The 14,893-nt window shown below is 43.6% G+C and overlaps 1 protein-coding gene across 2 annotated transcripts; it reads left to right on the top strand.

The window, feature by feature from the left end:
• The first annotated feature begins 1,236 nt into the window (after positions 1-1,236).
• ENTPD6 (ectonucleoside triphosphate diphosphohydrolase 6) lies at positions 1,237-14,766 on the top strand. Of its 2 annotated transcripts, none has more exons than XM_015622250.2 (14): positions 1,237-1,289; positions 2,766-3,107; positions 4,425-4,501; positions 4,902-5,045; positions 5,482-5,557; positions 6,808-6,843; positions 7,991-8,079; positions 9,359-9,438; positions 10,381-10,445; positions 10,790-10,891; positions 11,353-11,493; positions 12,367-12,423; positions 13,033-13,145; positions 13,409-14,766. In XM_015622250.2, exons 2-14 carry the CDS (start codon positions 2,849-2,851, stop codon positions 13,496-13,498), a joined length of 1,329 nt encoding a protein of 442 aa, XP_015477736.1. In that variant the 5' UTR covers positions 1,237-1,289; positions 2,766-2,848; the 3' UTR covers positions 13,499-14,766. The 2 variants fall into 2 exon arrangements, with proteins under 2 accessions (XP_015477736.1, XP_018861622.1); XM_019006077.2 differs by lacking the exon at positions 1,237-1,289 and adding an exon at positions 1,528-1,905.
• Positions 14,767-14,893: the final 127 nt, after the last annotated feature.

Genomic DNA, 14,893 nt, shown 5'->3' with positions numbered 1-14,893 from the left:
ACCCAAACTTGCAGGACAAGAGCTCCTGGGAGGGCTGGCCTTCACTGGGGTGCAGAGGGTGCCCAGAAGCCCTGCCAGCCATCTCCTGGTGGCATTATCCCTGGGCCATGGGGCCTCTCCCACTACCCGCACAGGTCCTGCTCTGCACTTTCCCCCCTCACCTTGAGGACCACTCCCGTTATTGTCCAGAAAAATCAGATTCATTACCCAGTGTGCAACAAGCCAAAAATTACACACTCAAGAGAGACATTTGATTATTTGTTTCAGAGTTGCACAACTCTGGAAACCTGGATGATTTGTGGTATTCTACAAAATCTGGATGATTGGTGGTATTCTACAGAGGATGCCCCTCAGGATTTTCCAGGCCATTATTTATACACAGATATTTAGTACTAGTAACCTCCCAAGTACATGTTGAGGGCAACCCAAAATGGGTTTCTGTGTTCCATATCTATCAGTGCTCCAAATTGTTATTATCTCTAAGACCCTGGAACCTGAAAAGAGAACTGGAGTGGGAGGTGTCACAGCCCCTTTTAAAGTCTTTGTTCACAAGGGGTCAGTGAGATTTAGCAATTCTGTTTCCAGTGGTTATTTACTGTTATTTTTTTGCCTGTTGTTGTTTCACTTGTTGTTAAACTTATTTTTTCACTTATATCTATTTGTATTTACTCCTGATTGGGGGAAGGGGATTGGTTAAATCTAAAGGGAGATAACTTAATTAGAGCATCCACCTCTTAAATCGTCTTAAACCAAAACACTACAACTTCTCTACTAGGACTGGTTAGTAATTATACAAACTATGTGACCCACCTAATTTCCGTACATGCTCAGAGAAAGTTTTTTCACTAGGCCAGCACCTTTTTGACCTACAGGTGTGATTTTTTTAGTACTATAAAAAACATATTTCATAGGATACATGGACCTTGAGTGTTTCGCCAAGCTGGCAACGGGTACATCAACACTTTGATGTTCTTCATCCTTAGAGCCCGTTAGCTCTACTGTGTCCTTGACCAGACGATGTTAACCACCACGTGATTCAAGATAATTTTTACACATTCCGCATTTCCCGACACACCTTCCTGACCTTGAGGCGCTTAGCTTATTTTATTTTTTATTTTTTAAGGCCATTTTCGCGGAGCTCCCGCCCTGAGGGGCTCGGCCGCGGCGGGACCCCCCTCCCCTCCCCTCCCCTCACGGAGCCGCGCGACCGCTCCGCGCCTGCGCCGTGGGGGCGGGGCCGCCCGCGAGCCGGGCGGCGGCGGCGCCATGGCCGGGCCGGCGGGGGCGGCGTGAGTTTGGGAGAGAGGGAGGGAGGGAAGAGGGAGGGAAGAGGGAGGAGGGAGGAGGAAGGAAGCGCGGGCGGCGGGACAGTGGTCTGTGAGAGAGCGAGGGGCACCCCGCGGGGTGTGCCGAGTCGGGACCCCGCTGGCCCAGGCTCTGCCGGGCTCTCGGCTCCCGCCTGCATTCCTGGCTCCGGGGCGCCAGCGGGAAGCTTTTCCCTTGTAAATGTTGGCATCCCCTGACAAAGGCAGGGAAGTGACAGTCGCGATTCTCTCCAGGCAAACGGCGGTAGGGGGTTAGCGGTGCCAGGCTGCTGTGCCTCCTCATTTTTCCAGCCTCCGCTTTCCTGCGGTGGAGCTCGTGTCTCCTGCAAGGATCACCCGGTCCCTGCGGCTTTTCTCCCTCCGGTGACATTTAGCTCTGGTGTGGCTGCAGCTGAGGCCTTCCTGGCACCAGGAGGATCGGATGATCACCCCGTAGATCTGCAGCGATTGCCACCTGCGTGTCTCTGCCTGCTGATAGAAGCCAGGAAGATTTTTAATTTAGTTGCAATGCCATCTTCCTGATTTCTGTGTCATGACAACGTACAGTTCCCTTTCACTTAAGCTGATCCATTCTTTATGTGTATGTTTGCCTGTGATTTTGTTTTCCTCCATTTTTATGAAATTTTGTCTTACCTTTGTTTTTGGAAATACTCTGTAATCACCTTGATTTTAAATTCCTCCCCTTCACACCTTCTTCATGCTTCCTGAATTCTCATGAAGAGGTTACATATGTTTAAAAAAACCTTGTTTAACTCGGCTTCATCAATTGGTTTCCTTTCTTTTCATCACTCTATCAAAAAAAGGAAAAATTATATATAATTTTGCTCCCTGTAAATCACCACTGACTGATTTTTAATAATTTGTTTTCAATGATGCTGTGTGAGGCCTTGTAGCTTTTGTGGGTTGTGCTTTGCTGTGGTTTCTTTCCTGGTGTTGGAGATAGGGGAGGAGGGCACTCAATTCCCTGGATCTTGCATCTTGCCTTTAAAACATTAATTTTAAGTTGTCCTCGTCCAGTCTTGCAGGACCTCCCTCACCACCCAGGAACTAGCAAAGATAACTGCCCAGAGAAGCTGTTATCCTCCGAGTTTTTCAGAATGCTCTTGGATATAGCCCTTGACCACATGGAGGGTCCCAACAGCTGCCCCTGCTGTGAGCAGGGTGTTGGATGAGGTCCCCTCCCACCATAGTCACTGTACATATTTTCTCTGAACCTTCCGTATTTTGTGCCTTATTAGGCCTCTGTAGCAATGGGGGAAAAGAAGATTTGTGCTGCTCCATGCCTTACCGTGAGCTGTGGGACTGAAAGAGGTGCTAAAAGAGGCTGCATTCCTTCTGTTCATTGGGAAAGTAGTGTCCAGCGTTGTAGGTATCATACTTTCAGATCCTTCTATCAGGTTGGGAAAGTAAAACAGATCTTTTCTCTTCTGTTGGATGTAGGAGTGATGTGGGAGCCACCTATTCTGTGTGAAGGACAAGGAATGAACCACTTGATAAAGGGAAGAAACAAAACATCCCATTAAATGGAAGCCATGAAGATATCAAAGCGGTTCTTCGCTTTTGGGATTTTGACATGCATAGCTGTTTATGTTGCATACATAAAATGGCACTTGGGCTCCAAACCATTTGTGGGAGCCACAGAAGGAGCTGCTGTAAGCAGGGGAGATAAACTGACCCATCAGGCAGTGACCACAGATCTCTCTGTCTTTTATGGAATTATGTTTGATGCAGGAAGCACGGGAACTCGCATCCATATATTTAAATTTGCACAGCAGTCAAGAGGTATGTCCTGCTCATTGAGTGACAGATTAAGTCTTCTGTAAATTGTGGAGGAGATTATTGATGACAGTTTTCTAGGGTTTACTTGAACATACATGCTTCAGATCTTTCCAGAGAGCTGTCAGGAGGTTTACTATGGTTCAGGCATGTGTATGTGAGTGAAATTATGAAAACGTTCAACAAGAAGAAAATGGTGTAATGTCAGAATATGAAGTAAGTAGCAGCTGTACTTTTAGTGTCATGAAAAAAAGGCCATTTTTCATCACACTGGGGGAAGAGAGAATTATAAATTCAAACTGCCCTGTTTCCCCAAATTTTTTAGGTTGTTTGGTGTCTCCTGGCAGTGAGCTGCTTCTCTCTAAAGTGTCCAGTTTAATGCATCCTTGGCTTCATTGTTTGGTTTAAACCACAAAACGAAACAAAAATCGCAAATAGTTTGATTAAAATTGCTGTGTATTGCATCTGGACAGAAGTTACTTCTGAGAATTGAGACAAAGTGTAAAAAAAACCTCCAGCTTTCCTCTGGAGTAGTAAGCTTAATTTGTTTGTATGTTGTTATCTGCGTTTGTGAAACTCTTAAAGAGCCTGGGTGGGGCTGTTAGTAGGTGATCTAAAGGCTCTGTTGAGGATTAGAAGTGTGGTGTATGGTGTGATTGGCCTCTGGGGAGTACCTTAGGTTTGCATAATAGATTGGTGTAAGGCTCAACCACCAAAGGTGTTCTACGACAGTCCATGGATTTCCTTATTTTCTCCTATCTCCAAGTTTTTGCTTCTTCCTTTGCCTGCTTCATTTGAAACAAAATTTCAGAATGTATCCAGCAAACTTTATGGAGTGTAGCGTTGCCTGGACTGTAGGTTTAAACAAAGTACTGCAGCTTTCAGGAATGGTAAAGTATTTACTGAAGTATCCCTCTGCTGCCATTGAAAACAGTGGGAAAGCTACCATTAGGTTTTGCTGGAATCAAGTTCAGCCAGAACAGAGCAGGCTGAAACAAGAGGTCTTTTTTTGCAGGTGCAGTTTGAAAATCTGCACATGGCAGGTGTAAGGCCTCAAAGAGAGCTTGAACCCATCTGATGACTGATGTGCATAGTGGACAGCAGCACCTGACAACCAGTCATGGCTTTAAAAGTGGTTTTCTCAGGTTCCAATTCCACAGCCTGGGCTGTATGTAAAGGTCAGGTAGCTGATAATAGTTCATTAGACAGATGCTTCAATTAACTTCTATTAGCACATAATAATGGAATTTTTTTATGGTTTTCTTTTTGTGTATGCAAAATTATTTGTACCATTACTTATTTTAGAATACTGCTTTTGAACAGAGACTCCCAGGTTAACCCATGAGACGTTTAAAGCACTGAAACCAGGTCTCTCTGCATATGCTGATGATGTCGAAAAGGTAATTTAAGTTATTTCTTTCCTGTCTCATCTTCCTTCTGGTTTGCAGAGATTTAGGGACTCCTAAGAGTCAGACTTAGACCCAGCTCATAGTATTTTACAAAAGCCTTTGCTTTCCAAGAATTTGAGCCTTTTGTAGCCAAAAAATTTGGTGGCAGAGTGTTCTGTTTCACTGTTTGAAAAAGTGACCCTTTCTGTTTTGGACCTGTTGATCAAAGATTTCATTATATCCACTAGGCCTTATGCTGTAGTGAGATAGCAAGTCCCGTTCCTTTTCTTGATCCCTTTTGATATTAATTTGTTTCTGTTTCACAGTAACAGTGAGTCATAGTTGTGATCACCCTTTTGATCTTTGAAAAGAGTTTTTAAGATGCCTTTTATTGTTCTTTCTTGGCTCACAGAGTGGCCAGGGAATAAAAGAGCTCCTGGAGGTGGCAAAGAAGGAAGTTCCTATGGAGCTGTGGAAGTTTACTCCTCTGGTCCTGAAAGCCACAGCTGGCCTACGGTTGCTGCCAGGAGAGAAAGCTCAGAAGTTGCTCGAAAAGGTATTATCTCCTGTCATTCAGTTTGCTTTCCAGAAAACATGCTCCTGTTAAAAATGTAGCACCCTAGGACATTCCTGCAATATAGGCTGTCCATCTCCTGCCTTTTCCCATGTATGTATGTTACCTTGAGGGTCACCAATTCCAACAAAGCAAATGGGATTCCCTTCCCTACCCATGTCCATCCCTCGTTAATGGCATTTCTGAGCAGTCTTTGTGCTTGAAAACCAATGACATCCATCCCTGTTTCTGCACCAAACAGCAGGGCCAGCACAAAAAGGCTGCTGCTTGTTGGGCTCTTGAACTTCAAACAAAGTGGTGAGCAGCAGTCAGAATCTGGCCCAAGAAGAGGAGTAGTAATGTAAAAACTGGGGTTTTAAAAAGCTTATTTTTCGGTTGAAAAAGGTATTTCTCTGAATGTAGCTTTTATTTGAACTAGGTGAAGGAGATTTTTCAAGCCTCCCCCTTCTTTGTGAGGGACAATTGCGTGTCAATAATGAATGGAACTGATGAAGGTAAGCAACTTTGTGGAGACTCTTTCTGCAGTCCTGGAAATTCCTGCTTCACTGTGACAAATCCCTGCTTACTGTAGTGGGAACCCATAAGACAGAAGCAGAGTTTTTATGCAGCCACAGGCAGTGCCTGCCAAAGAAATCTTGTTCTGTATTTTCCAATTTGAAGTCCTGAGCTCTTTCCTGATCTTGAAAGCTCTGAGTGTTGAGCACTGTAAGATGCCTGTAGGATTCCTGTAGGATCACCAGAAAGCCACTGTGGAGGTGTTCCAATCAGCACTTCTGGAAAAGTTTCTGAATGTCTGCTTGTCTTCAACAATTGGGTTGGCCTACTCTGCTCTTGAAAATGGTTATCAGAGCTCTCTGGAAGTATTTGATCATAATGTTAATTATAACTCATCTAAGGAGTGGGAATGTGAGTTCAATCTGAAAAAAAAATTGTTATATAGGGAAGAAAATACATGTTAAAGTAAGATTATGTTCATCCAAAAATGTTGAGGACAGGATGTCACAATTTTGAGTAACTGAGTGTTGAAATGTGTTTTAAATCTGCTCAGAAACCAAGCTTTAAAATAGCTGAAGCTGTTTATGAGTTTCTCTTCTTGCTACTTAATGGAGGATAAACATTATTTTTCTTTTGTTTTAAAATCAGTAATAGCAGTGATAGCCTAGGTTCAGCCAAGGATTGAAGTGGGCCACGCTCTCTGGCATGCCTTGAGTTTTAACCACATGAATAAATATTTGAATTTGTTAACATAAGGCCACTGATTCACCTAATTTATGGGGAACAGTTTATAAAACAAGATGAGGACAAAAACAGCATAGCTCAGAAAATTGCTTAGAGGAAAACAGGCAAAATTAGAACACTGAAAGATGAAAATTCTTAGTAAAAGAAAACTGGAGTGCCTGACTTCAAACAAAAGCCAACAGTGGATGTTTTCCTAGAAAATGGATAATGTGAGTTTCAGTTATCTCTTTGTCTTTTAGCTAAGGACTGAAGCCTCTGTGACTTCCTGCCTAAGTTTTTGACCTGTGAAATACAGAGTATTTAGTACATGGGGCTTCTCTCCCAGATATCAGATAAGCTCTGATAGAGAAGGTCATTCTCTTTGTTCAAATAGTCTAATCTTGGTTTTGTCAGCCATTGACAGTTCTGGAAGCCTTGTAATATGGCTTGCCTTATTGTTGCTGCTGTTAGATAAAATTAAATATTACGCTCTAAGCAAGTACCTTTTGAATCTTTTCCTTATTAGGTATTTCAGCCTGGATCACAATAAATTTTTTAACAGGTATGTATACATGAGCATGTTTATAAAGATATGACCAATGCTGTGAAATTCCTGCTCTTTTTTGCCCCTGTGTGGAATTTGCTCATTCATTGGGGTGGAATGGGAGAAAGAAGACTCTGGGAATAAGTCAGCAGTTTGTTTTTGGCGTGGCCTATTTAAGTCATCAGGATTTTGTCCATTTACTTGATGGAGTGAGGAGTTTAATCCTTTTTCCTAGATGTTTAATGTAGCTTTTCTTTCAGTTCCCTGTAGGGTACTAGAGCATTTTATTCCTTTTTAGAGCCTGCTGTGACTGTGGCTAAATTTTTTGTGTGAATATTCTAGATGTGCTTGGCAGCTGCAGAGAGTAAAATAAAGGGCTATGCTACTTCCTTACAGATTTATAACACAGAAATGCCACGGGTGTTTACACTGCTGAGTGAGAAAAGGGTAGCTGAAGATTAGAGAGAAAAGTAAGCTGAAGACTTCTCTGACAATACATAAAGCACTCTGCCATCTAAGTGTTCTGTTCAGCACACAGTGTGTGGGGCAATGTGCTCTGGAGCTTATTATGCTCCCAGGAAATATCAGAAAGGTCAGCAATCTTCAAACATCAGCTATCGTGAGGTATACTGAGGTACTTGGCACAAACTGTCCTTGTCAGGAAGGTGCATTTGAAGGATCTAACTGAGAAGAATTAGATCTAAATGAGAGCAGAGGTCTTGGCTGGCAGCAGGAAGAATTCCAAGAGAGCTGAGTCTCTTAGGCCAGCTCTTTTCAGTCTGTCATCCCTTTGGCCATAGGAATCTGCAAAATATTGCTAAGGGATCAGGGAGAGGTGGCATTCCTCTGAGTTACAAAGTGGTTACCAGAGCAGTTTGCAAAAGATCTTTGCATCCAAAATATTCAGGAATGCAGTAACCAAAGCTGCTGTGATTAGGATAGGAACAGCCACTGAAGAAATAAGAGATTCTTGTCTCTTTAAGATTTTCAGGTCTCATAAAGCCAAAATTGGTGCCCAGTAGATAACAGTGTAATTTAGTGCTATGCGGAAGCTGTGAGTGGAGTTAGATTGTTCTCTTTCCTTACCACTGTAGTTCTGGTTTTGTTCCTAGCCAGTTTTTCACAGTGCCCACCATGGCTTTCTCTGTTCTGTCACACATTTCAGGCAGGCTAGATGATCCGCAGAAGAGAAGTGTAGGGATGCTGGATTTGGGTGGTGGATCCACACAGATCACCTTCCTTCCGCGCACCAAGGTAACGTGAGCATGCACACTGTTGGGAAATGCTGCTGCAGGAATCTGTAGCTGCTCAGATTTCTTTCCCTTGGAAACAAAGCGAGAGTTTTGTCAGTGTGACATGAAACCACACTTGTGTCTTAGTCATATGTGCCTTTTTATAGTCAGTCCCAGAGGCATTCACAACTCTTTGTCCATCCTCTTAGTCCAGCTCCTTGGGTCAGTGGTGCTTGTGGCAAGTCTGCCAGGGCTGCTTTATCTCGTGGAGGACACCATGTTCACCTGAATTTCTTAATTCTTGACTTTCAGTTTGTACAGTTTATAACAAAGAAACCAAAAAGCAAGGCTATTAATGAATTCAAATCCTGCATTTAGCCTGCACTGGGATTTAAGAACGCAGTAAGGTGCCTTCTCAATGCTTGTTTCTGATTGTCCTGAGTTCACTCAGTTGCAAATGAATGCCATTCTAGCTTCCTGATGTGGCATTTTTACAGGTATTCTGTGAAATCCCTGTGGTTCTGTTATTGTAAGGCACTGACTTGAGCAGAATTAGTGCTCATAGTAAAGCTGCACAAAAGCAGAGGGATGGGATGCTGTATCCAGTGTCCCAGCCTGGGATAATCAAGACATTGCACTGTTTCAGCAGAATGGCAAGGGATGTGAAGGGTCCAGTATGTGGAAATTCTGAGCATAGAGAAGGAGTTAAGTTATGAGCAGCATGAGCAGCACTGTGGCCTGAGCTTTTCTCCCCACAAACACTCTAGCTGTGCTGATGCACTTGGGGAACAGGCTACCCTTTCATTCTTTCAGACCAAAGGCTGGTCCTCGCTCTGTTCCTTGGCAAGCGCAGGGATGTGCTTTTCCTCTGGCTTGTGCAAGTTCTCAGATGAATTCACTCAAGTAGGAAGTTAATGCGTGCCTAGCCTTCCTATTAGTTTGCACACAGTCCCTGTAGTAGGGATCATGTGAAGAGACAGTTGCTGTAGCCTCTGGACAAAAGCAGTTAAGAGCTGGAGTAAGGATTCCTTTTTAATTACAGTAATTCTTTTATACAGCATATTGGTGTGGACACAAATATAACCAGTTTAAACCCTGTCATGTGAAGTCACTCTTAGCTCCAGGTTTTATGGTTGCCTTGCATATGAGCAGTCAAATTGAAATCCTTGCAAATTCATCATTTCTCTCTGAATCATGCTAGGATTATTTCACATTTTTCTTAATGTGTTAACAAGATTACCTTGTTGATGTTTGCTGCTGGCTGGCAGAAACCTGCCAGTGACATCTTTTTCTCCCTCCAGGCAACTCTCCAGACATCACCATCTGGCCACACAACTTCATTTCAGATGTTTAACCACACCTACAAGCTGTATTCATACAGGTTAGTTGTGGAAAAGAGAGCACAGTGCTCAGATGGAAGCTTTCTGTGAAGCCAGGGAGACTGAGGTGCTTTTCTGGAGTGGGGTCCTTGCAAATGAGTACCAAAAGAAGCAGAGAAACTGCTTCTTCTGAGCCACATGATTTTGGCTGCCCACCATGTGCCCACCAAGTCCCTCTATCACTCCCATTCCATTAACAGGACAGGGGGAAGAAAATACAACAAAAAGCTCATGGGTCAAGATAAGGACAGGAAGGTCACCAGTTATTGTCATGGGCAAAACAGACTTGACTTTAATTTATTTAGTATTTAATTTAGTTTAGTTTATTGCCAATTAAACACTAAGATAATGAGAAATAAGAACAAAATCAAAAATTCTTTCCCTCCACCTCTCCTCCTTCCCAGTTTCAGCTTCACTTCCAACTCTTACACCTTCTCACTGCTGAGCAGCACAGAAAGATGGAGAATGGGGGTTGCAGTCAGTTCATCATACTTTGTCTCTGTTATTTCTTCTTCCTCACTGTCTTCTCTGCTCCCAGTGTTTTGGGCAGAGGCTAGCAGCTTTTTCCCACCCATGTTTGCTGTGGGGTGTGTTTGGGCTCAGAAAGCCAGTTATGTATGCAAGTGTCTGGGCTGCCTTTGAAGGAGGGTAGGAGTACCCAGTGAGGTACTAGGAGTAGAGTCAGGGAAATGCCATTGCTGTTTCTCCAAGATCCAGATGACAACTGACAGGTATTGCCTGAACTTTTTCAAAGAGAAATTATCCTTCTGGATAAGGTAATATGAGAGTAGGCTGTCACACTGTTCCCGTCACATGCATGAGCTGCTGACTTGAGCCACTTTGCCATGGATATGTAGAGGAGACTGGCATGTCCCAGCTAGGTTGTCAGTGGAATATCAGAGGAAGGATGTCTGTTGCTCACAGAGACTTTTCTCCCTTTGCAGTTACCTGGGACTTGGGCTGATGTCAGCAAGGCTCGCCATTTTGGGAGGAATTGAGGGAAAACCCTGTAAGTTATGGGCAGTCCTCAGATCCTGGTTCTGAGTTCAGGCTGTATAGTCCTGTGGTGGGGGGAGGAGCTGTGTATCCCCTTCCCACTGGGCTCAAGGTTCCTGAGTGGCATGTGGGCTCCTGTCACCATGGCTGGGTGCATTTGAGATGAATGCAGGAGGTGACGCTGACAGATCCCAGGAGACCTAGATTCTTGCCAGCCTCAGGTTGGGGGCAGCCATGGGACATCCAAACCATGACTGGGCTGTGGAGGGGCCTTGCTGAGGCTGCAGGGCTGGGGGTGGAGGATCTGAATTCACTCCTTACATTTTTTCCTAATCTGGCTTTGCTTTACTTCTGCAGTAGGAGAAGGGGAAGAATTGATCAGCCCTTGTTTACCACCTGGCTTCAAATCTGAATGGCAACACGCTGAGATAGTGTACAAAATTAGAGGACAGAAGGCAGGTACAGTGATTTATCGCTCTTGCTATCTAGGTTTAGCTGCTGTTAGCACAGTAAATGATACACTCTCATCCTCTTTCAAAGACACCAGGCTCTGTTTGCTGTTCTGTATGGCTCCTCTTGATGTGCTGTCAAAGAGATCCTTCAGTTCCTTTGTCTTGTGCCATGATGTGTCTGTCCAGTCAGTAAATCTGCTCGAAGTGATGCAGATGGGGTTGAGCAGTCCTTGAACAGGTCTTTCAAAATCCTTCTGCCTCAAATGATGTTGTCCATCTCTGATTTATGACACAGTCCCAACCTGAGGATGGTAGGTGTCTTCCTCTGGGAGCAGATGCAGATTTCAGTTCTCTGTGAAGAGTTTTGCTATTTTTCAAAAAGGAGCCTGTTTGCTGGCAGATCCTAAATAAATTCTCTATGTATTTATCTCTCAGCCATATGATGGGGTTTGTTCTGTTTTCTTTTAGGTAAACCTCTGTATGAGTCTTGTTCTAATAAAGTGGCAAAGATGCTCTACAAAAAAGTGCATAGAGCTGGGGAAGTGAAGGACCTAGACTTTTACATTTTCTCCTACTACTATGACTGTGCAGCAGAGGCTGGTCTCATAGGTATGTCTGCTCCAGAGTTGGTTTCATTTTAAATGGTAAGTTATGGAAGCAGTGGGAACACTTGCACACATCATGATGCTTTGCTAAGCTGTCATGGAAATTAGTCTGTTGTTACAGTGCTGTGTAGCATTGATCTTGACTTGATATTAATTTCTATAGAGAAGATACTGGGGCTGTGAAATGGGACCTAAAGGCTTTGATAATAGTTTTTAAACAAACTGTTTGCATTTCAGAAATGATTGTTACCTAATTAGCTCTACAATGTGAGATAGAAAAAACTTCATAATGATAAATTTATTGGGCAGTAAAGCAGTAAAAATTATTTGGGCTGTTTGCTTCACTGACATTTTTAGATGGATTGAAGATTTTCAGGTATTTCCACATGCATTCAGAATGAATCACATCTCTTTTCCAGTGCTGTGTTTGTGTGCAAAAGGCCATCACATTCAGTGGTAAAAAGCAGATAATGAGATCTCAAGTTAGTTTGGACAAAGATACACCCCTCTTCAGCCACTCTCCTTTTATAAATAATTTTAGATTTAATGTGTTGCAGAGCACCACTGCCCTGTCAGGTCTGGTCACAGGTGTTCCCAGTCCAGGCACCACTGGACAGGGCAGTGCAGAAATGGGGGTCAGGTGAGATAGTCTGTAAGTTTTGTTTCTGTAAGAAGCAAAGCTGAAGGTTCTCCATAAACCAAGGTTTTAGAATCTATATTGAGAATCTTTTAAAGGTTCTTTAACCTTTAAAACTAGTTTGACTTTTGACATTGATTTCAGTGGCTCAAGGTTTGATTTCCAGACAACTTTTATGACTTGAGTCTACAATTGCCTTTATACAAAGACCATACAAGTCCGTGGTTTTTTTTCTTTTAGATAAAGAAAAAGGAGGAAGTTTAACTGTGAGTGACTTTGAAATTGCAGCTAAATACGGTGAGTAAAATATAAACACACACTAGCAATTGTGTGTAAATTAATTCCAGGTGGCAAGTGTGGGACACACTAAGGAGGCTGATGCTTTTAAGTAAATATTGAGTCCCTCTAAATAGCATCTAACCAACATTTCTGCTTATTTCTGAAGATACTATTTTTATATTAACTTTTGCTTTTGCAGTGGGTTTTATTTTGAGTTTGTCTTTTTCTTTTATTCTGTTGGGGTTTTTGAAATTTGGTTTTGTCTGTTGGAGTTTTTAAAATTTGGTTTTGTCAATATTTGTTGAGTGCTGGTGCTCAAGAAAGATGACACACCTGAAGTTGCTCAGCTATTTGAAGACTTGAAGTAGATAGAAGAAAAGGCTCTTTTCCTGGAGAGATACAACAAACTGCTGTCTTAGGGGAGAGATTGAATATCTTGATCTTCCTTAAGCTTATGTGCTTATCCTTATGTGTGTAATGTCATTCCAGCCCCACTGTAACAGGTTCCATCACTGCACAGTTCAACTGACAAGAGCTGTTTTGTGCATTCATTTGAGGTTTTTCACAGCGGGGCTGTTAGACCTGAGCCCACAGTGTGCATTCAGACACTGTTTTCTTTCTTCTCAGTTTGTAAGACCATGGAAATCAGCCCTGGAAACAACCCTTTTCTCTGCATGGACCTCACATACATCACCTTCCTGCTGCAGGAACTGGGCTTCCCAAAGAGCCAAGGCTTTAAGGTGAAGCTCAAAGTGGATTTCTGGGGAGAGTGGGCAGGAGGGTGCTGAGGCAGGAGTCATCCTGCTGAGAGCTTGGTTCTTGATTGACCTTCTTGCTGCAACACATGGTCTGCAATCGTGGGTGCAGCAACACTCTCCCCCACGATTGTTCTAACTGTTTGTCATAATTTTCAGCACTATATCCACCTTGCATGTTTCAGATTCTCACAAAGAATTGTGGTTTAACTTTTCTGCTTGGTTTTTGTTGTTTTTTTTTTGTCCAGCTTGCCCGGAAAATTGACAATGTTGAAACAAGCTGGGCATTGGGAGCCACTTTTCATTACATCGACTCACTCAATAGATTGCAGTACTAACACTCCTAGAAGGTGACTTTTTTGAATTTCCATTTTTTGGAGGCCCAGCATGAAGCACATGAAGCACCTATTGAAGGGTGTGCTTTTGGCTTCTAGAGTCCTTTGGAAGATCACCATGAACTACACTCTTTTCCTTCCATCCCCTGCCAAGTCCCCACCATTGCTAGCTCTTTTTTACAGTGAAGAGTATAAAAGAGAAGCCTTGATTTGACAGCATGTGCCATCAGCTTAATGTAAAACTTGATCATTTTGGAAGGAAATCCAGGACTCTGCAGGACATCTATGATCTCTATGAGAAAAACACAACTTTTTTGGAATATGCCTGTACTATGTGCTCGCAGTGTGCTGAAGTTGCTGAATGGTCACTCCAGAAGGACCTCTTTACTGTCCTGATTTCAGGGTGGTTTTTTCCTGTTTGTCAGCAGTTTTCAGTGATGATTTTTATTTTACTACTCCTGTGTTCAAAGGTAAACCTGTGTGTGTGCAAAAAGGGTGCATTTACACATTTTGCTGCTGAGAGGCAGCAGCTTTGAAATGCAGCATGGAAGACACAGCTCTGTGTTCCAGTTGCTGAAGGAGAAAAGCTCAGGAAGATTCTAGAACTGGATATAGGCTTGTGCCCTCTAGGGTTAAAGGCTAATGCTGATTCCCTGGCCATTGGGAGGTGGATGGTGGAAGAAAACATCAGATTTGCTGGATGAGCAAGGCCTGGGAGCTGGGCACAAGGATAATGATGGATTTAACAGTTCTAGAGCTGGTCAGAGGAAGACAGATAAACAAGATGCAGCCACAAAAATAAATCCTGAGCATGGCTCACTGGACTTTGCAGACTTTTGTGCCCTGGCAAGGTTGATGCAGGGCTGGGGATGAATGCATTTGCATGGTATTTTGGGTGTCTCTTCCTGCAGACATTATCTTTGCTAAATGAATGTATTGTGGTTGCAGTGAGCCAGGGGAGGGTCGCTGAGGTGCTCCACTCCAGTAGTGCCTGGTACGTGGGCAGGGAGCAATCACAGGGGCTGGAGAGGATATGCTGTGCTATTTGTAACCTAACTGTGGATTTGTGATGTATTTGATGAATGTATAGAGAAGACCCAAGTGGTATTTTGGGGGTGCAGAAGAGCCCAGCTTGCCCGAGCACCCTGACTCGGGCTCAGGGCAGCAGTACATGACACGGCGGCCTGCTGTGTGCACGGCTGCTGGCTCTGCGTGTCGGGGGCATTTGAACCTCACCGTGCCGACAATAAACCCCCAATTTAAAATCAGAACGTGGTGCTGGGGTGGCTTTTAGCGCCAGAGCCCGCACGGGGAGTGCGATGAGAAACCACTGCCCTGATGCCATCCCTGACCCCTCGTGCCATCAGTCACTCTGCCATCCAAGTCCCCCGGTGCCGT

Source organism: Parus major, chromosome 3, assembly GCF_001522545.3.
Source record: "Parus major isolate Abel chromosome 3, Parus_major1.1, whole genome shotgun sequence".
In the NCBI taxonomy this organism is placed as follows: Eukaryota; Metazoa; Chordata; class Aves; order Passeriformes; family Paridae; genus Parus; species Parus major.
The sequence above is the reverse complement of the archived record's forward strand: the minus strand, read 5'-3'. Positions and strand labels throughout refer to the sequence as shown.